This window comes from Besnoitia besnoiti, chromosome X, assembly GCF_002563875.1.
Source record: "Besnoitia besnoiti strain Bb-Ger1 chromosome X, whole genome shotgun sequence".
NCBI classification, from domain to species: domain Eukaryota; phylum Apicomplexa; class Conoidasida; order Eucoccidiorida; family Sarcocystidae; genus Besnoitia; species Besnoitia besnoiti.
Genome location: NC_042365.1, coordinates 1,317,061 through 1,338,606, shown reverse-complemented (window position 1 = coordinate 1,338,606; position 21,546 = coordinate 1,317,061). Strand labels below are relative to the sequence as shown.

General features: G+C 59.0%; 4 protein-coding genes across 4 annotated transcripts; 1 reads left to right on the top strand and 3 right to left on the bottom strand.

Annotated features, from left to right (window-relative positions):
- Window positions 1-882: 882 nt before the first annotated feature.
- BESB_017460 (uncharacterized protein) lies at window positions 883-9,293 on the bottom strand (the record flags this gene model as incomplete). The annotated part of the gene is made up of 6 exons (XM_029360461.1): window positions 883-2,281; window positions 2,597-4,707; window positions 5,002-5,211; window positions 5,790-6,010; window positions 6,508-6,747; window positions 6,893-9,293. 6 exons carry the CDS (start codon window positions 9,291-9,293, stop codon window positions 883-885), a joined length of 6,582 nt encoding a protein of 2,193 aa, XP_029216437.1.
- Window positions 9,294-9,640: 347 nt separating this feature from the next.
- Window positions 9,641-11,095, bottom strand: BESB_017450 (uncharacterized protein; the record flags this gene model as incomplete). The annotated part of the gene is made up of 1 exon (XM_029360460.1): window positions 9,641-11,095. The coding sequence occupies one exon, from the start codon at window positions 11,093-11,095 to the stop codon at window positions 9,641-9,643; it is 1,455 nt and encodes a 484-aa protein (XP_029216436.1).
- A 3,073-nt stretch (window positions 11,096-14,168) lies between these two features.
- Window positions 14,169-15,842, bottom strand: BESB_017440 (transporter, solute:sodium symporter (SSS) family protein; the record flags this gene model as incomplete). Its single annotated transcript, XM_029360459.1, has 1 exon — window positions 14,169-15,842. One exon carries the CDS (start codon window positions 15,840-15,842, stop codon window positions 14,169-14,171), a length of 1,674 nt encoding a protein of 557 aa, XP_029216435.1.
- Window positions 15,843-20,360: 4,518 nt separating this feature from the next.
- On the top strand, window positions 20,361-21,546 carry BESB_017430 (Der1ER1; the record flags this gene model as incomplete). The annotated part of the gene is made up of 4 exons (XM_029360458.1): window positions 20,361-20,456; window positions 20,640-20,763; window positions 20,955-21,182; window positions 21,305-21,546. 4 exons carry the CDS (start codon window positions 20,361-20,363, stop codon window positions 21,544-21,546), a joined length of 690 nt encoding a protein of 229 aa, XP_029216434.1.

The window sequence follows — 21,546 nt, the reverse complement described above, 5'->3', positions numbered from 1 at the left end:
TGCGTAGCTTCTTGCGTTTTTTTTAAACTCGCCCGCGCCCTCGCTCCAGACTGCAGAGCTGCGCTCGGTAAAAAGAGCGATGCCCGAGCTTCCCGTATCGAACACAGACTGAGCCTTGAGATACGACCGCAACCAGCGTCTCTCCACTGCAGGCGGCGGGGGCGGCGGCTGGGTGGGCAGGGCGGGGATACGTCCCCCAGACTGATCTCGCTTGCGAAGCCACGACTCGTTTCCTTATTTAGTGAGCATGAGCTGAAGGAAAACGATTTCAACTTCCTGCGAGAACAAAAATGGATTGGAAGGGGTCCTAATCCTCGGTGGCTGCCGCACTTTCCGCGCGCACGTTATACGGTGTTTCGCCAAGGTGCTAGCAATCAAACGTCTCTCTGTTTTCGGGTTCTTTCAGACTTTATTTGTGACGCGAGACTGCATCGGGAACGACGGCTGCAGCACCCGCCAAGGGGACCAACTGCATCTAGAGCCCGACATACCTTGCGACTCATATATTCACTATTGTCAAGTATGGAACACCTCCACTCGCCACCTGTGTCAACGACCTTGTCGCCCGATGAAATGGCACTCACTCTTCGCCTTTGCACGACGCGTAAGCAGCTCCCCGCTGAGCAGCACCCAAGAAACTCATCTATGCCCATGCTAGGATCGCCCTCAACTTTCCCCTGTAGCTCCCTTCGCGGCTCGCTGCCGTCTGTCGCTTCGCCAGCAGACTCAACACACGCACACATTCGCTTCCAGCGATTCCGTGCGGCGTCGCCGACCGTGGACATGCGCAGCCTCCGTCGCGTCGGCGCCCTCTCACCCTCCCCGCAGTTCATTCCCCGCCCGCCTACGTGAGCTGAGTCTTCTGTGGAGCAGTTGCTCGACCTAGAGAGCCCGCGCCAGGGTTCCCTCGTTCTCTTTGGCGGTGGATTTGAGCGCGTGGCTGTTGTGGCTCGCGGCTTCGCCCTCCTTCTGCGTATGCGCATGCATGGACTGGCTGGAGGCGAGCCTGCGGACAGTCGGGGGCATGGCGAGGGCCGCAGACGATCGTGGGCGGCGGTAGAGCCGCACGCTGGCGCTCGTGGTTGCTTTCTCCCTGTCACCGCCGCTGTTTTTTGGCGAATGTCGGCGCGCGGAAAGCGTAGGTTGCGCGTGCGCCTCGGGCATCGCGCAGCGCGCCCCGTCGCCGCTCCAGGAGTGCGAATGAGTGTAGATGTGTGAGTACTGCAGCTCCAACGGCGACCGCGAAAGCAGCGCAAGCATTGCGTGTGCGCTGCTGCCTCCCGAGACCCCCACCTCCCGCGAAGCCAGCCGCGCGGCCTCGCCTCCGCTGCTCGCCCGCCTCTCGCTGGCCGGCTCCTGCGCATGCGCGTCTCCCTCCAGGTCCTCGGGGCGCGGCGCGGGCGCGTCGCCCCGAGGACTCTGCGGCACAGACCGGCTACGCCGCAGAGAAGACTTTCTGCTCAGCCTCAGACACGTCTCGGGCGGATGCTGCCCGTCTGCCGCGCGGTGAGAAAACGCCCCGACAGCGGCGGCGGCACTGTCGTCTTCCGTGTGACTTGCGCAGCGCGCCTCCGCAGCCTGCGCGGCTTCTCGCTCCGCTGCCAGGACCACCGGCGACTCCTTCACGCAGACGGCGCCGCTCTCGCCTCCCTCCGCTCCGTTTAAGACGGACACGGGCACAGACTCCGCCACCGCATCTTCCAGCGTTGCCTGCCTGGCGAGCGCGGAGACCGCTCCTTGCGGCTCCGCCTCTCTCCCCGTGTCTCCGTCGGTGGCGCCCTCTCGGCTCGCGGCGCGCCCGCCCAGCTTCGGGGCTTCAGGATCTTCGCCCTCAGCCTCGCGCGCAGCGGCGCGCAGCTCGGCGGCGGGGGCCCCCTCTGAGGCGCTGCTAGCGTTCTTCTCCGGTCCGTGGACTCTTCTCTCCCCCGAGTCGCGGTCTTTCTCGATGCTGAGCAAGTCTGCGAAAGAAAACATCTGCCGCGTGCCGCCGAGAAGCGACGAAGCGGACTCGGCGCCACTCGCGGCTCCTCTCCCTCCTCCGCCCCAGTGCGAGTCCCAGCGCGCGCGCAAGCGGCTGGGAACGAGCGAACGCTTGGCAGGCGCTGGGGCGGTAGCACCCCCCGAGGAGGAGGAGGAGGCGAACGCAGACGACGACGGAGAAGGCAGAGGCGCCACAGGCTTCGCTTCGCCGCCTCCTGCCTGCCCAGACGCCGACGCCTCCGCGGCCAACGCCTTCTCGATGAGGCGGTCTTCGCAGCGCATGTACTCCAGCACCAGCCACCTGGCGAGGCCGACACAGAGAAGAGAGAAAAAATTAAAAGAATGAACAGACACCGAAAGAAATAAGTCCAGCGCGCGTCAGGGGGATAGGGGGGGGGGCGTCTAAAAGAGCGGGTCTCTATCGGCTCAGAAAGACGTGAAAAAAACGCGCGGCAAGCACGTCTATCTCGCACCCGTCTGCAGAGACCCCCTCCTCTACAGCCTGAATCCGAGGCAACTCCGGCTAGCGGGTCACCCGATGAACATGAATGCGCACGCACTACGTCTGCACACCGGCGCCTGACTTTTTGTTTCTCCCTTGGCGCGGATCGCTTACCGAAAGGCATCTGCGCGTCCCACATCGAACAGTTCCCTAAGGGTGGTCGCCGGACTCGCCTCCAGGGCGATCTGAAGGAGCTCTTGCGTGCTGCAGCAGAGCCGCAGCAACGGCGGCAGCGTTGAACATCCGCATCCATCGCGCATGCACAGACCACCTTTGCTTCGACACTCGCGCACGCGGCGCCTCTGGCGCGCTGTGCTTCTCTCGAGGGGCGCGCCGCGCCGCGCCTCGTCTCGCCCTTTCTCAGCTTGGTCTTCGGCTTCCTCCCCGTCCTCGGCGACGCGCTCCACCGGAGCGGGGCTGGGCACAGCAGCCGCCTTTTCGAAAGCCGCCGCCGTCGCGGCGATCGCGCTGGGAGACATTGGCGACTCCGAAGAAGAGGTTTCTATCTCTTTGTGGTCGCGGTTTTCCTTCGCCTGGGGCTTCGGGTTCCGGTCCGACCCCGCATCGTCGCCCTTGGGGTCTCCGCTCTTGTCGGTTTCACAAAACACGTCCGTAGACACGAGCGACTCCTTCAGTGCACTTTGCTCTTCTTCTCCTCGCACCTTTTCTCCTCGCTTCGCGTGCACAGACTCGCCTTTCGCGCGCTCTTCCTTGGCCGTCGTCCGGGCGCCCGCAGACGTGGCGGCCTGCGTCATGAAGCTCAGCGGATCGACGCAGGGCCCCTTCTTCTCTGTCTCCGCCTCCCCTACTCCTTTCAGGTCTTCTCCCCGCGTCGCGGTGGGGGTCGCGGCGCATCCTTCACTCGCCTCGCCTGCTGCGTCGGCGCCCTCGAGCGCCGCGTCCAGCCTGTTCTCTGGCGCGTGAGACGCCGGCGCTGCAGCACCTGCAGGCTCGTCCTTCTCTTCGCCCCCACGAAGCTTGTCGCCGCGCGCGTCCTTCTTCGCAGCCTCGGCTGCAGCCTTCGCCGCCAGCGTCGAGCTCCTTCGCTTGCCATGCGCCTTCCAGCCGGCGCCCGCGGCGAGGGGTCCCGTCGCGGCGAGGGAGGCGACGCTGTCGGGATCTGCGAGAGCCGCGCTCGTCGTGATGCTCCCCGAGCCAAAGTCCGCGACGGCAGGGTCGTGGAAGTAGTACGCAAAGCTGCTTGGCGGGCAGACTTCGCCGAGCGGACTGCACACCGGACACGCGTAAATTGCGTCGAAGGCGCACGTGCGCAGACGCGCCGCGAACGCAGACGCCGCGGGAAACGCCGCGACAGACGCCGACGGCGACCCGCCGCCCCGACCCGAGAGCCCTTTCCCCCCGATGAACGACCACGAAGAAGAGGGCGCACTCGTCGTCAAGCTCGCAGGCGAAGCCGCGGGCGCGACGGATCCCGAAACAGAGACGGACGAAGCGGACGCAGCCGTGGGAGGGGCGGCGGGCGACACCTGCGGCGCGTCTGAGATGCCCTGCAAAAACGCGGGCGCTGCGAGGCGGGCGGCGCCTGCGCACGGCTGACCAGCGGCCGCCTCTGCGGGCTTGTATGTGTTCCCAGGCGCAGGTGGAGAGCTCGCAGGGAAGTGCCCATGCGGCGACTCCAGGAAGAACGACTTTGAAGACGGCGAGTGGAGGACAGCCTCCGCGGCGCTGTTGCGCGCCAGCGACACCGACGACTCCGACGAGGATGCAGAGGCCCGTGACGAGGGCGCCTCCGATCCCGCACCGTCCTTATCGCCGAGAAGGCGCGCGTTGGCATCGTGACGACTGCCATTCTCTCCGCGCGACTCCGTGTCCCTCTCCGCCGCCTCCTCGCAGGCCTTCGGGCTCTTGCCCCACAGGCCGACGACAGCTCGCCCGTGCAGGGGACAGATGGTCGGGAGGTCGATGACGGGGGCCTTGGAGGCGCGGCGCGACGAGGCGGCGCAGGTGGTCGCAGACGCGCGAGGACTCTCCAGCGGCGAGCCCGCACGCATGCGAGGCGGGGCGGGAGGCTGCGAGGCCTTTTCGGGCGTCTCTGCGAGGGCCTCCGCCGCCATACTCTCGCGGAAAAGGCGCGCACGAACGCGCAGAAGGGCCTTCGCTCGGAGGTAGTGAAGAATCTGCGCGTCCTGCAGCTGAAGATCCGGATTGATGCAGTCCTGAGGCGCCGCAGAGACGCGAATGGTTGAGGCGTAAAAGGGCACCACCTACACCACACGCAAGAGGTGGGCAACACAGAAAAAAGCAGTCTCCGTAAGCACCCGCAGCGCCCCGGCCCCTTCGGCCTTTCACTTTCAAGTGTCTCTGCGTTTTCTTCGCGCCTTCTCCCTCGATTTTCCGCGCGCTGTGAAGCGACCCAACCCCGCCAGCCCTTCTTTCTCGCGTCCACTCCCCCTGTGGGGAGCGCCCGCGGTTCGCCGCTCGACGCGTCGCCCTCTAGCTGTGTCCTTCCAGGTCAGCCTCTCGTCCGCGGCCTCTGCGGGGTGCGCAGACACCCCTACCTTGATGTCTCGGAGCGCGCCGCTCTCTGGGCAGCCGAACGCCTTGTGCTTCGTCGCGAAGAAGCCATCCACGCACTGCCGGCCGCGGCAGGTGACTGTGGGCCACTTCGTGAGGTAGAAAGGGATGTTGCAGCTCGCGATGAGGCAGTCGATCATGTCGCTCTTGCCGAAGAACGAAGAGACGAACTCGCCGTGCATGTAGGGGAAGACCTGCGGAAGACGCAGGGGAGAGACACGCAGCAGGGGAGAGACACGCGACACGGTGAAGCTCCGCAGCCTGCGCCGCCTGCAGGCGCGGCGGCGGCGCACCGTCCAGCGAGTCGGTGTCTCCACCCTCCACTGCATGCGCTTGGGCGGTCTGCCGCACCCGGCCTGGACCGCGGACTGCTGTGCAGAGACGACAACCCCACCCCGAATCGCCACGACAGCAAGCCAACGAGAGCGGATAAGACACAAACACATGCATACGAAGCAAAGCGTGCAAATAGAAAGAGATATTATGCACATACATGTGCTTCCCCGCAGTTTTTCGCGTGAACGACTCCGCAGCTTCGATCGACTCTGCTGCGATCTCTCAACAAACGGAGACCTTGCACACACACGCCTCCCTGCATACTTGTGGAGACTTGCTTTCTCACCTCCTCCGCCCACCGACACACACGCCCACACACCTACGCATACCTATATATACACACATATAGAATATACACATACGCAAAAATATATACATTTGTAAATCACGCGTCTCCAAGCGCCAGAGACTCGCAGAGCGCCACTCGGTTTCTCACGTGTGTGTAGGTGACTGTGACGCGACCGGGCCGCTTGGCGATGACGTCTGCGCAATCCTCTGGAATCAATTTGAGAAGTTCTTTCCGCAGCCGCTTGCCAAGCCGGTGGGCGGTACCCCTGTCAATCAGATCTCTGCAGACGTGCTCGACGCTCTCCATCACCGTCGCCGCCGAAAGGTTCAGTCCGATTGCAGCGGCTGCCAGCCCCCCCGCAGACGCTCCTGAAGAGCCCAAACGCGCCGCAACAGACGCTGCCCGTGCCCACCGAAAGGTCTGCGGCCGCGACCCCAGGGGGGGCGGAGGAGGCGTCTCGCACTTCCTCTCTCTACGTCCGATTCAAGCGGAGAAAAACGACGCCGTAGCAGAAATCGTCGACGCGCCTCAGGGGAGCAGGCGCCTCCACGCGCGTTCTTCAGCTCTCCAGAGGTGAAGCCGCGGCCGTCTCTCCCTCCGTCCGATATCTATCTATTTATCTATATGTATAGATAGATATCTCTATATATCTATGCATCTATCTATTTATCTATGCCTACCTAACTACCTCTCGCTACCTACCTACCTATCAATGAATATATATATATATATATCTGGTTATATCTGCCTCGGCATGCATATATGCATGCTTGAACGCGTGCACGCGCGTGTGTGCGCAGGCCCTTGAGTCCGTTTCTGCGGACCGTTCGGCCTCAGGTTCGCTTTTCCTTGAAAAGCGACGCACCTGCCACAGGCGTGTAGTGGTTGATGACGTTAGCCTCGCAGAGCAGCGAGAGGACGCCGAGGTGATAGGGCCCTAGCAGGCCCGCGGGACTGAAGGAGAAGCCGAGAGGCGGCCGCAGCAGCGGGAACGGAGCTGCCGCAGTCTGCCCCAGCGCCAGAGACGCCTCGCCGCCGCCGGTCGTCGGAGGCGCTCCACTCTCGTCCGCCGCCGCACTCGCGCGCCGGCTGCCACCGCCTTTCTCTACACGAGACAGGAGACAAGGGAAAAAGCGGTGACGCTGATTCGCCACAGAGACTACAGCACACGCCTCCCACTGAGAAGCAGGCTCACCTACGCACGCAACGCCACGCAGACAGCGGCGCCTCTCTTCGCTGCCCACGCGTACCTGTTGCTGCCTTTCCTCGCTCTGCTCCAGGCGTGGGCGGCACGAAGAGGTCTGTGAAGGATCGCTGCAAGTCAGTCCACCAGGAGGAGGAACCAGCGGGTGCGTTGACGGGCTCTTTCTCCTTGCCCATCTCCATCTCTTGCAGCTGCGCCTCGCCGTGACCAAAGCCTCGCCCCCCCGCGTCCGCGGCTTCCTCTTCGCGACCCCGCCGCGGGTCTTTGCAGTCCTCCGGGCCTTCCTCGCCCGTCGTTTCCGGTTTTCTCTCCGCTGGCCTTTCGTCCCCGGCGGACAGAGACGAGCGTTTCTTCTGCAGAATCCGCAGAGAGGTTCCGCCGAACTTCGCTTGGAAACTCGAATACTGGGCCTGCGCCCAACTCCGCGCGCCGCTCGCGAGGCCCGCGCCCAGACCCTTGCCCGAAGAGACACTTGAGGACGACGAGGCCGCTCTGCGGCGAGACAGAGAGAAAGAAGACGGAGCCAGAGTCGAGGAGGAAGAAGCTGAAGAAGAAGACGAGCCGGAGGGCGACGAGCAGGTGGAGGGCAGCAGCGACGCGGCCGAGAGGAGAGGCGAATGCGTCGCCCGCGACTGCAGCTTAGGAGAAGACTTTCCTGAGAGCGACGTGGAGCGCACGCGATACGCGGATGCCAACGGAAAGGGCGGCGTCGCGTCGTCCGTCGCTTGATGCGAACTGCCGCGGGTCTCGCCTCCCCACGCGTCTCCTTCCTCGCCGTCCTCTTCTCTCTCCGCGGTCGCCGAAGGTGGCGCAGGCGCCGACGCGCCGAAAAACTCTTCTGCACTCAAACCCTCTTGCTTCCCGAAGCCCGCGCGACTCCTGCTTCGCCGCGACAGAGCCGACGAAGGCGACTCGAGCGGAGGAGATACAGCCGCGGGTGACAGAAGCGGAGACATCGCTTCCACCGTCGCCTTCGCGCCCGCCTGCGGCTCGCTGCGGGTCGCCTCTCCACTGCCCCCCAGGGCCTCAGATTTGACCGCCGAGACGTCGAAAAACGAAGAAATGCCCTGCGGAAGTGTCTCGTTGCGCCGCGGCAACGTCAAGCGCCGGACATACGCGAGAGATGCGAGTCTCCGCTTCTCTTCTTTCTCGCGACCCTTCTCATCCTTGTCCCGATTCTTCTCTTCTTTCACCTGGCTCTCCACTCCGCCGTCTTCGAGAGCGGCGCCGCCCGCCTCTCCCTCCTCCCTCGCGTCAGCGTGTCCGTCGGCCCTCTCGGGCGACGACGGAGACAGCGCCGCCGAGGAGACAGCCCCAGAGGCTTTTGGGGCGGCGACCGCGTCGCCTCTTTCGCCTCCTGGCGCCCGCGAGCGCGAAAAGGCCACGCAGCCCTCGTCGCCGCCGAAGATGACGAAGCCGTGACGCGGAAGCTCAGGCACGCGCGGCGGGCGCCGGCACTTTGCGTGCGCATTGGTGGGGAAGAAGAGATCCGCCGCGCGGACCTCTTCTTCTCCTTCGTCTGCGCGGTCCTTCTCGCTCCGCGACGCCTTGCCGGCAGCGGACGACGGCGAGGACAACGCTGACTCACACTCGCCTTCGGCGCTCTTCTCCGCGTCAGCGAGGCCTCGACTTCCGCTCCCTTTGTCTCCCGAGGAGGCATAGAAATAGGAAGGCGAAGAAGCCAGAGACGACGCACAAGAAGAGGACGGCAGACGGGACGCGCCTGCCTCTGGGGCGTCCTCCTCGACGCCCGTGAGGACGTTCGCAGGCTCCCCGCCATGCGGCGCATGCATGAGCGCCTGCGCCGACATTTGAGACACGTGCACGCCCTGCAGGAACAACAGCTCTGCGTCGTCGAGGTCTTCCTCAACTTCTTCGCTGTCTGCCTCCTCTTCAGTCTCGATGGGCGGGGTGCGTCCGCCCAGCTGCCCCAGGAAACTCGAGTGCCGCAGTGCGTAGCGGATCTGATCTATCCAAGACAACGTCGGACGAGACGAAGAAGAGGAAGAGGAAGAGGACGAAGAGGCGGAGGAGGCGGAAGGAGACTGGAGCTGCTCGTGCTCCTTCTCCCCCTGCGTCCCGTCTCCGGCCTCTGGGTAAAGAGGAGACGGCGCCGAAGCCTGCGGCGGCGATCCCTCATCGCCTTCGTTCTCATCATTCTTCTCCTGATCTACGCCAAGACCTCTCGGAATGCCTTCTGCCGCGTTCAATCCCGGCGTCGGCTCGACGTGAGAAGACTCGTGCGCATCCGTTTCACCATTTTCTTCAAAACCTGCGCCATATGGGAAGGTTCGGCACGCTGGCTTCCCGCTTCTTCGCTCCTCTGCGGCGAACCTCGCATCGTCTCCAGACGCCCACCCTGCCATGGCATGCAGCAGGAGGCCTTCGTTCTCGTTTCTTTCGCTTCCGCCGCGAGCCCTGACGCCGAGCTCGCTGGCTGCTTCCATGCTTTCCTCTGCGGGCGAGGTACCCGCCGCCGGACGTGTTTTTTCTGCTTCTCCCTACTCTTCACAGAAGCGCACAGACAAACCCCTGCTCTGTCTCTCTCCCCCCTGCACATCCCCCTCGGCCTTCACCTTCTCTCGAGTCAGCGTCTCCTCCAACCAAGCTCGCAGCGCCGGCGGAGAAACGGCGAATGCGCGCGTCGACTCGCTCGGAGGCGAGCCCAGTGCTGCTGCGCCTTGGACGCGCTCTTGATAGGAGGGCAAAAAAGACCGAGCTCCTTCTTCGTCGTCTTCGTGCGCTCTCTCCTTCCGCTTCTTCTCGGGGGACCCGTCAAAGCCCTCGTCTGCGGCTACCTCTCCGTCGTCGTTTCTTCCTTCGCTCTCTGCGGTCTTTCTCCTTTTCCTCGCGACGCGGTGTTCGGAGGCACAAAGTCGTAAGCAAGTCCGCAGCCTCCAGCGTTTCCGCCGGCAAGCCTTCTCGTGCCGGTTTCTGAGTCGACGTCGTTTCTCTCTCTGCCCTGTGCCTCGGCGGCTCCTAGCCCTTTGTCTCCTTGTGCCTCCTTTTCGTCACTGGCGCGCGAGAGTTGCCGGACTGGGGTCTCCACCAGAGGACTCGCTCCCACGCTCACGCCGCACTCACTCGCGCTTTGCGAGTCGGACGCAATTGGACGGAAGAAGGAGGAGAGCGTATGCGGTGTGAGAATGCGCCCTAGCACGTCTGCCTCGCGAAATCCGCCCTCTTCATCTCTCCCCACGCGCCGCCAGAAGACTGGAAAGCCCTTCGTGCTGCTCACAGCGAGACTGCAAGCCTGAGAGGGAGACAGCGCCGCCGCAGGAATCGGGCTTCCAAGAAGCAACAGCCGCCGCGAACGCGGAGAGAGAGAGGACGGAGTGGACGGGTCCGAAGATTCACGCGCTTCACGCGAAGAGGCGCGCCAGCCTGCGGGTGGAGAGGCCGCGGAAGAGAGCGGCGGAAGAGGCTTCCACGCACCGAAGGCAGGGGGCACACGAGCTCCTCCGTTGGTTCCTTCCTCGTCTCCCTTCGCGCCTCCGTCTTCTTTCGCTCGGTCACTCTGCTCCCGCAGGTCTTTGTCGGGTTCCGCCTCGAGTTCTTTTCTGCCGTCTTCGCCGTCGCCCCTTTCGTTTCCTTCCTCTGTGTCTGAAGCGGAGGCGAACAGCGGCGGCGTGAGAGGAGAGAACGTCCAGGAAGAAGACGGGCGCCGAGTTTTCCTCAACGCAAAGTCTGCGCTTCTAGCCTCCGCGTCCTTTCCTTCGTTCTGGTGCGTCCCCGCGAACGCGCTGGCACTGTGCCCTGCGTCAGAGACGTGAGCCGCCTCTTCATTTCCCGCAGAAGCGCCTCCGGGCCTCACCGCAGGCTCGCCCACGCCTTCGCTTCCTTTTCGCGCGGGACGGCTTCCTTCCTCTTCATGCCTTGCGTCTGTCTCACTGTCTGCCCTGCGTCTCAGACGCGCCTCTCCCACCAGCGAACCAGGCGCCTCCGGCAGAAGAAAAAGATATATCGAAGGAAGGAGAGAGAGGCAGGGAGGGCGAAGCAGCGACAGGTGCTGCGACCTCAAACGCAGCGTTGACTGAGGCTGCGGCTGAGGCAGAAGAACAACAATGGCTGCCCCTTTCTGCTCTCCCCCTTCGCAACGGAGGGAGGGGGTCCGCGACTGCGTCACGAGAGAGGAACTCGGCGGAGAAAGAGGCACTCGCAAAAGGCGAAGGCGAAGAAGGAGCCGATTGCAATGCAGATTGTCTGTCGGGAAGTGCTGCGTCTCTCCGTTCCTGCTTCGCGAACCCATTCGACGGCTGTCGCGATAGGCACTCTTTGGAGCCCTCCAGAACTATTGGAGGGCGGTCTACACTCGTAGGCGAAGTAGGCACAGAACCCATAGCCTGATTCTCTGCGATCGCTCTCAACAGGCCAATCACCAAACAATACTGCTCCTCTCAAAAGGGGAAAAACGAGGCCCGCAGGCTGCGCGTTTTGACGAACAGGCGAAAGTACCGCACACGTGTGCGTTTCTCTCCTTGGCAGAACGCGGAAAAGGGATGGAGAACGCGACGAGTAACGAGACTACTTGACACCCCTAGAAATACACAGAAGCACAGCGAGAGAAAAAGACAAGACGCACGCGGATGACAGGACGGATTGCAGGGAAGGGATACGAAGCAAACAACGCGAAGAAAGCAGCGCAGGGGGCGAAGGCCCTGAAGTGGGGAGGGAGGGCATGGAAGAATAGACCGACAAGATGGTTCACGGAAGTGCAAGTCCTCGCCCGGATATCTCTCAGTCGCGCTCCCTGCTTCCACGGTGCCCGATGGGCTTAGCAAGCGGAACGGCTCACGCGGAAAATCGACAGCTAGAAGTCCCACTGCGGTATACGCTTTTTCACGACAAACGAGAGGAGAAACTGGGCTGGCGAGGGAGCAGGATGCCACAGGCGGACGCCAGATATAATCTTGTCTCTAATAAGCGAACAAAGGTAACAGGGTAGGCTGAAACAACCGGCACAAGGGGACCGAGTGGTTCTGGGTCCCCTTCTCCCTGCAGCTTGAACAGCTAGAGGGAGATGGAATTGAAGACATGTACTGTATCTGCTTCGCTAGCGACTGTCCTTCGAGCACGAGGGGCGCAGCAGTCTTAGGCGTCGTTGGAGCAAGAAAACCATTTGATCGCGAAGCAATGAAACGTGGAGAAGATATACCGAATAACGGTACGGCGAACAGTCCGGCTCTCGAGAGCGAACCGAAAGTTCGCGGACAAAACACAAAAAGCATGACACCAGCAAAGCGACGTCTGCCTCTCCAGTTTTTGAAGCCTCCGAAAATGGATCTACAGGCTGTCTCCCGTTTTCCCTTTTTCCCCCGAAGACACAACAAAGAAACTCGCATGTGTACGAACAGTTTCAGGAAAAACGCGAGAAACGCGTGCGGACGCGCGACACCGCCAGCCTCCGCTACCCAAGCTGGCTGTCGATTGCTGCGGGGGAAAACGAGGCTAGGCTCATCGGCGACCAGCGACAATAAACACGATTATTGCTTGAAGAATGTTACGGCCGACTGAGGACCTGAAGAAACTCAAATTTGAGGCAGAGCAGAAGAAGGGGGAGAAAGGATGCAGCCAGCACACGCAGGTTCTGCCCTCCTTCCTCCTTCCTACAATGAAGTGAGCCTGAGAGACAACGTCTAGCAAGCTGCTCGAAACGGGGTTTTCCGTGCATATGCTGGCAAGACTTCACACCCCAAAAGCGACAACTGAAAGCGCATATGTATATTTCGCAGCATATGAGATATAAATGACCGCGTAGCTTCGGTGCCACGCGCTTATCATGCCTTCCACATTGTCGTCTCAGTCCTTGTACCAACCTGCCTTTCGAAAGCAGGGCGGCGCCCAAGCGGTACCGGGGGTCGCACAATCCTGCGGTGCGTTGTTAGTTTCCCTTGTAGTCCGGTGTGAAGACAAACGGATGATGGTTGATCAAGACGCTGCATAGGTAGATGATGAGCTACAGCCTCATTTTCTGCAGAAGTTATATACTTACTTAGATTTGGTCCACGGACCAGCGGCTTTTATTCTCGTTTACTCTGCCTACTTTTTTCTGGCCTATGGTTCGGTGATTCTGTGTTTAGTGTACCCAGCTCACGAGTCGGCCAGCCTTTATACATGAAATAAAGCGCACTTTCCGCCGACAGGTTTACGCAAAGGCAGCCTGGCCAACTAGCAAGAGTCTCCTTTGAAGAAAACATCTCCAGTAGCTCGAACCCCGAACGTGTGAAGTACATAGATACGTAGAACGCCGGTGTTCCTCCGGGAGTTCCGACACTGGGGACTGAAACAGGCGAAAAAGACATTAAGAACCTTCTGGAGTTCTTCAGCTGAGCGCTCAACAAGACTCAGGATTAAGACCGGCACTAGAGTTCACGGCTTGGCGGCGTTAGATACGCACATACCCGCAGACTTTTGATCGAGACTACGTAGAGGAGTCATTCTTCGAGCTCTTTCCTTATCGAAGATGACACACTAACAAAGAGATCGCTCATGTGGACACACGAACTTCAAAATAGGTGGTACATCTACGACAGTCACCTGATCGGCAAACTGCAATTTCAGTAGGGATGTGCAAGCCGTCCATGAAGAGCATGACCCGCGGGTTTCCTATCCTGTTTGTGAGATCCATTTACGAAGAGGGTAGTGGACCAGCCGGCGCCAGTGAAATCACGTTTGCATGCGCCAAGGTGACTCTGTGTCGGTGTCTCGCCTGTGAGTTGTGTGGTACACCCATATGTTTGCAGGCATACTGTGTTTTTCGGTTCTGCAGTGAGCAGCGCGACCGGGAAAGAACGGGAGTGACTCATCGTTACCAACGGTTCAGTGCTACCGTCCGCGCTTGGTCTCAGTTCCCCTCGCACGCCACGTTTGGCTATCGTCTCACTGGAACGAGCGGTTTTTGAACTACTAGCAAGCGCCACAAGAGAGAGATGAGAGCAATATAGAGACACGACGAGCGAATTCAGAAGAGTGAGGCTCGCGCGTGTCCACTACGACAGCATTCACACGAGGCAAACAATACGGGACGTACTATCCTAGTGAGTATGGAACATCGAGGTCTCTCGAAAATTCAAATTGTGCTTCGTACGTAACTCCACGCACGGCCGCGCATGTGCTCCACCTATAATACACCGAGACCCTCAGCACGTAGCCACTGCACAGCAGAATGCACGTGCTTCTCAACATGGTACAAAAAACTTGACACACCCGCCCTACAAGCAATACACCATCTAAATAGCCATACGTACAAGTTTATACTCCCAGGGAGCCAAATACAGTTATAAATGAATCGCCACTCGGGCACTGGTGTGCGCACAGCACGCCTACTTGTCGGCTGCCGGAAAAATCTCGAACACCGTTGGTCCGCCGTCTTCGACTTTTTGCTCATCGCCGACGCACTTCTCTAAGGAGACTGCGCTGCTCACGTTCGACTGCATTTTCTGTTCTGATGCAGCCAACATGTCGCTGATTTCCACGTGGCGCGACAGCACTTTACTTGTTTCCTTGCTTGGCCGAAGGCAGCGCGCACAAAACCAGGTGTACAGACAGCTCACGCCGACAGTTGACACCGCGCCGATGAGAGGAACGAGAATGAAAGCAACAAGGTAGGGCACGTCGGAGAAGTCCACCGGCGCAATGAACGCGACACCTTGTACAAAATCGCCTGTCGTAATCCATCCACAGGTAAGGAATGCGAGGAAGGCAAGGCAAAATCCTCCAATCATTCCCACTCGGTTTGTCTTCGTCCACGCGCTGGCAACGAGTGGCCCGGCGCCGATGACACACATGACGTTGGCGATCATTGTGAGCATGAGAACGTCCAGCTGAAGTGCGGCGACGAGGATTGCGGGCACGTTCAAGCAGACGATTAACACGCGTGCCCAGTTGAAGGAAAGTTGTTTCCGAATGAGATCCTGGGCGAAAACGGACGCGAGCGCCGTTTGAAACGTGTCGACTGATGACGACACACATGTCACTGCCAGGACAGTAAGCACGCCGACCCACGCGGCCGGAAGCGTCTGCGCGAGATACGCAAAAACACTCACGTTTTCTTCGTTTTGCTGCTGCGCATAGGCCAGTGCCTCCTCCCGGCAGACGATTCCCATGGCCCCGGACAAAAAGACGCAGACAAACGCCAACGCCCCGGCCCCACCCAACGCGATTCGCACGTCCCTCACAGACTTCCCCGCCCACACGCGCTGCCAAATGCCTTGATCAAACAGAAACGTTGGCCAGATACTGACGATTAGCACGGCTCCAGCAATGTACTGCCTGGAAAGCGGCGTCGAGAACGCCTCAGTCGCCGCGCCCCCCAGTTCCTCCACACCCTTCTTCCCTGTGAGGCACACGGTTACCAGAAGCGGCACCAGCAAGCCGACAATAAGGCCTCCCTGGTACACGTCAGTCATGATCGAGGCTCGCAGACCGCCGTAGGTCGTGTAGGCGAGTGTCACGAGCGCGATAGGTATGACCGCCGCGAAAACGGGGAACGCGCCGCCCGTCACGGCTCTCATGGTGATTCCAACTGTAGTAAGTTCCATGGACAGGCAGACAAACATGAAACAAAGAGAAACGAGCGTCGCGCCCACCTGCACCGTGCGGCCGTAACGCGAGACGAGGTAGTCCGTCCCTGCGAATCCCTCTGTCAAAGTCATCCTCTTAACTAACGGGGCAAACCAGAGCAGCACCACATAGGGAAGACAACTGGCGATGGCGTAGCCAGTGATGCCTGGCCACCCGTAATACGCGCCGGCGTCCAAAGGCAGAAACAGAACCCAGTTACCCATGAACGACGCCACGAGCGAGAGCATGAGCGACACCCAGCCGTGCTGACCCCGCGAAGAAAGCAACTCTTCGCTGGGATGGAACAGGCTCTCCCTCACTGTCTCCACGAGGCGCCCATTGGAACAACTCTGAAGCACCACTACAACCGCTGCAAAAGAGACCACTGTCACGTACAACAACGTGTACGCGACCGGAAGCGTAATGTATACCATGGCGCAGGCGAGGAGAAAAGAGAAACGGCGGGGATGCTTGTTGAAGAGAGAACTGCGTGCGACGGAAGGCGACACGCCTTACAGAAAACGCTGCGGAAGGCTATCTAAGACAGCCGCCGGTAGAAGGACGCCCTGAGCATCAGAAGGAAACAAGTGCCAAAAAATTCAGCGACGCAACAGCGAGCAGACACAGTGAAAAGAAACAACAAGGGCCAGATGGCTGGAGACAAACAAAAATCCTCATGACTTCGTTTAAACAAAGCCAACATTAAAAATAACCTGGGCGGAAGCGGCGGCGGACACAGGCAACAGCCGAGCTTTTGCTTCCACGAAAGCAGCAGCAGCTGCTCGTTCGTCTGCTTGGCCGCCACTTCGGGAATTCCCTTGGCGGTCTCAAATGAGGGTAGCCCCTGGAAGCAAAAAAGAAGAAAGAAGCCGCGTTCTTTTAGAGCCCCCTCTGTAACCCCGAGCAGAGCATTGGACCTCCGCATGTCTACGCATACAAATACGTCTTTACGTGAAGTATAGGGATGTTGTCACAGTCACGAACGAAAAAAAGTCACAGTGGAAATACGCTACGAAAATGGGGATCCTCGAGCTGGCAATGGAGTCATAGCGATGGTGTGAAATAGCACTTGAACCACCCACGAAGGCGGAGTTAAATGAACCTACATATGAATAGGAGTGCGACGACGCATCAAAAGCCGGTAAGACCCTACTACCATTACGTTTTTACAACCACACAGCTGCAATGAAACATGGGAGAAATCAAAAACCGGGTAGGAAGACGGCTCTCTCGTTGCAACGCGGTATGAGGTGCCTGATACTGCCAGCAGCGAGGTTCGCCGATTTGCCTGTCACACGCGTCGACAGAGGACTTCGGAGAAGCAATACTGAAATAAAGCCGCTTCAAACAGATGAAGGCGAAAGTTACCGTCGAGCAACAAACTGCAGAAGTCACGCGCAGAGGCTTCTGTTGCGCGGCATCACTGGACTCCGTCTTCCAAACAAAGTCGCAGTGTACGCAACCGACACTAAAATTCAACAGGTCTTCCCCGGGGAATGAAAATGCCTCGCGCGACCTGGAAGACACGAGGAACGACAACCCCACGGCATTTTCCCACTTTCATCGATAGGTTTATGACTTTCCCATCTCGTTTCGATTCGTTCGCCCCCTTTCTCCCGTCTCATGAAGGCTGGGGGGCGGGCATGCATGCCAACACCAGCATTAAGCCAAGCACGGGGCCGATTCAGAAATAAATGGCAACTGACACGTTAGCAGGATCTCTACACAGACGGCCACTTACGGAAAGAAATAAGGAAAGATACATTAACCGAAGCGAAAGCGTTGCTGCGAGATGGAGCCGCATCCGATGTCCATTTCCCTCCCGCCGGTTGCGCGAACGTGACAGTTATGCGGATGGTTGGCTTGAGAACGTACCGTGGCAGCAGAAACGCGCGCTCGCCCGCACGAAACTGCGGAGTTTCTTGACTGTGGGAATAATGAAAGCTGCTGATGGCCTCCTTCACTGCTCTTTGGAAGATATACGTTGGGAATCCCGATGACAGAGCTGCGTGGTGCACGCCTCCACCGGAGCTGTCCAAAATGTTGGTATGTAACGCCTCACAGTAGAAGAGACTGTTTGCTCTGCCACAGTAACCTAGAGTAAAAAGACTCAAGAATGCATCATACAGCGTATCGGAATCTCTACCTAATGGGCACCAGCAGAATGCGGCAGGCTCGTTGTTGCTGTCCCCCCTGGCTGCTGTATTGGCGAACCTAAAGCCCGTGGTTTAGCGACTGTTGCTGGCTTCCAGACACCTTCGCTCCACATGTCAGTCGCTATCTAATTGGAAATAGGAATGACCGTTGGCGGTTCAAGCAGGGCCATCCTTCGGTTGGTGGTAAACACGCGAGATCTCGACGAGCTCACACTGGTATGGAACAAAGTAAAGATTGGATGAAGTATTTGCATATCTAATCGACGACATGGCAACGCGTCGGAGACGATGACAGTCGGACTTCTAATCCGCGCGAGACATAAGCGAAAGGCTTGCACGTCCAGTCGCAGCAGGGGGTATCACCACGACGGGGGGGCGACGGGTCGTCCAGCAAGCCAGGTATCGAGTGCCGGATGCCAGGTGGGGTGTGAGGCATAACACCAGAGAAACAGGACGAGGGAGAGCCACAACTCTGAATTCGTTCGGCAGGCACCGGCCGGCACGACGAAGAGCGTTCCACCTGGCCGTACGAGGAGCTCCTTTGCGGCCACTAGCTGCGGTCCCCTCACAGCATGGGACAAAGGCAATCGGTCTTATCCTAGGGCGCCGGAGCCTGTAGGAGCGGATATCCAGTCGAAAGCGGGTCGAATCGTAGAAAAAAGCAAATGCAGTAGTGCATGCTTCAGGATGCTGCTCTACTTGGCTTTTTAACGACACATATGGGGTACATCCGGAAAACGGCGTGGACTCTACGCGGCATACCCTAAATAGTGGGTGCTGCAATATTTAGCGGTACTCAGAGGTACATGGGGGTCCTCAGAGGTAACACACGCCTGCCCCACTTGGTCCCGCCACCCACCCTTGGAACAGCGTACTCGCATTTGCTTATCCGAGTGAGGCTTTGCGAATCCGGTCAAAGGCCAATTTTGGGTATGGGAAAAGAGATGCATTCGCTTTTTACACTCGCCCTGCTCGTAGCAAATTCAACAGGCAAACGCGTGCCACACGGATGATGCGGTATAAGGCAAAATTGCAGAGCAGTTAAAACGCACACGAGCTCCCCAACACACATCAAGTTCCACGCCGCCGCCCCGAGTTTCGTACATGCCCTTATTCGCAATGGTTGTGTCGTGTACGGCTTCGGCTTCGCTTTGCGGAGAGCGAAATTAGGCGCTTTCAATTTGTTGGGAGACTCCATGTCGCAGTGATAAGAACCCAAAGCGCAGACACGTGGAGGGTGTACTTCCGCTGCCATCGTCACCGGCTGCGTGGACAGGGGTGCGAGCGCGGGCACCTCGTGCATTACCGCAGGAACGAGCGCACTCTTTTTTCCTGATAATTTGAATAGTAGTAGTTGTAAGCAAACTGGTCGTCTCCCTGATGCCATGATGACATTTTCAGGAGCCGATTAGGGGCTGTATGGTATTACGAACATACCGGAGTACGGCTGTACCTGGAACAGGCATGCTACAAGAGGAGATTTCCAGTACAGCATTACTCAGCCACTCACATACGGGTCTTCAGAGACCAGAGATCCTCTGATACTGGACGCAGCGGCTGCAGCCTGCAAGTAGTAATACGGCACAGTATTGCATGGGCGAATATCTTGACAGTGCTATACCTAGGAGGGAGCCGTCGAGCAGCCAGAGGTCGTAGATAAGCTCTGGAAATACCGCTTGCTATAAAAACAGATCCGGCGCCGCACTTCCGCATCAGAGGAAACTTACTGATCGGTGACTAGGTCAGCGTACTCCGACGAAAGGTAGTTTCTCTCTGGCGGCTCCCCATGCTGCCTGCATTGCAACTACAAAATGTACCACCGAACATCATTTCTCGCTTTGTGATCCGACGTACATCGGAAGAGGCTCGGAGAGTTCGTGATGTTGCTCGTCCAGAACTCTACACAGCAAACAATGACGATTCAAGGCTACATGGAGCAGCTGGCTTCTCACTGAGTTTCATATTCTGCTGCTTCGTCTTCGAATTCCGTTTGAGCAACGCACGGTGCCAAAAGCAGCCACAAAACAGGAAATCCCGCTGACGTAGGTACATGCATTGTCACGACTACACGCTGCAATCCTAGTGCACTTTGAGGGCAAGCGCGGGAATGTGACAGCCGTTGTTAACGAGGCCACGAACCGACGCTGTCGAGAAAATCGCGCCGCATGCAGAGACCGCCTACCGCGTGAGGTATTCAGCGAGGTGTACATACGCTGGGTCAGCGGTGCTGTGCATCGCGTGGTTCGGGGAGCGGGGCTTGAAATTGATGAAGGATCCAAAAAAAGACACACTAACTCTTTTCGGATTCTCAGGGATTCTTTACAGTTTTGGCTCGGTGGCTCACTCATTGGGAAGGTCCGCCCTGGCTCTTAAGCCTGTGTGTTGTCATGCACAAGCCTGTAAAACAAATTTTTACGAGAAGAGTGCACTCGAGCTGTACCGTCCTCTTCATCTGTTTCCGGAATGCCTTTTCACGTGACGCTACCCCGGTGCAGATTTTTCTCTTGTGAGAGTCGCGCATGAGGAGGCATGAGATACTGCATGACTAACTTTTTCTAGGGCTGCATGCTGCTGCTTTTGTGCGTGTCTTTGCTGAGACACAGACACTTTTCCTCGAGTAGTAGCTTTTACTTTCTGTTCAGACGTTTTTGTGGGTTTTGCGGAACGTTCCTGCAAACGACAGTGATATCAAGCGCAGGTGTACGAAACCGAGAGGCCGGGAGCATGCTTGCGACTGGGGCTAACAACTAGGACAGCTACTGGCGGAGCCCGTACCTTTCTCTGTCCATCACCACAATGGACCCTCTTCCACATGGGGTGGGCAGCGGGGGTGGTTACCCGTCGAATGGCCCGGAGGCTTGGTTCTATTCCCTTCCGCCAGTGACCCGAGCGGTAACGTGCATCACGTTCGCGTGCACCCTGCTGTCCTCCATTGAACTGATGCCTGCTCGCCTATTGATACTAGACTGGGAGTTGGTTTTTCAGAAGCTCCAAGTATGGAGGCTTCTTACCAACGTTCTATATATCGGCAGATTCTCTCTCGGATGGGTTCTCCACATGTACATGTGGACTCAGGTCAGTTCCGACCTGGAGAACAACGCTGTCTTCGTGCAGGCCAGCAAAGGAGCGTATCTCTACTTCATCGTACTACAGAGCCTCTGCCTGGACTTTATCTCTTTGCTCTTCTTCTGGCCCACTGGTGAGTATGCCTCTTAACACATGTGGGGGCGCGCCGGGGGTATTTAACTGGACATTTTCGGTGTATCGCGAGGCCGAATATCGGGCGAGCTCGGCATACCCGCGGCACCAGTTGCGGGATGGATGGTTCCCGGTGAGGAACGAGCGTTCAAGAATAGCGTTGACAGTGTGCCGTGTTACCTTTGCGTGCAGGCCTCCACCTTCTAGGTGGTTCCCTCCTGTTCGCCGTACTGTATTACTGGAGCCGACGCGAGTCATACACTCCAGTGTCGATATACTTTCTGACCGTTCAAGGTCACCAGCTGCCGTTTGTTCTGCTGCTTTTGCATCTTCTTATGGGGAAAGACCTTTGGTCTGACGCCATTGGCCTTCTGTCTGGTCACATCTACTACTTCTTTCGAGAAATTCTGCCCGCCCAAGGTGAGTGAACGCTGGCTGTTTAGGAAGCATAGTGGCGTTTCAGCACAACGTGTCGGGGTTTCGTCTTCCGGCGATCACTTCCTTGTGTCCTTTCTGTGCTCCCGTGGTGTGTATGTTTCCAGGGGGCGCCGACTTGCTCAGCGACACACCAAAAATCTTCGACAGACTAGTGGAGAAGTTTTCAAACCGCCCGGATGCCGGCCGACGAGCAGCAGCCAGGCGTACTGGAGTCGCACCTCCGGCTGGAGGCGGCCCGGGTGCCCCGGGTGGCCCCGGGGGGGCAGCTGGGGCAGCGGTATTCGGCCGCGTCCAGGCACTGGTTCCACAGGCACTCAGGCGTTTACGGGACGCGGCTACCGCATGA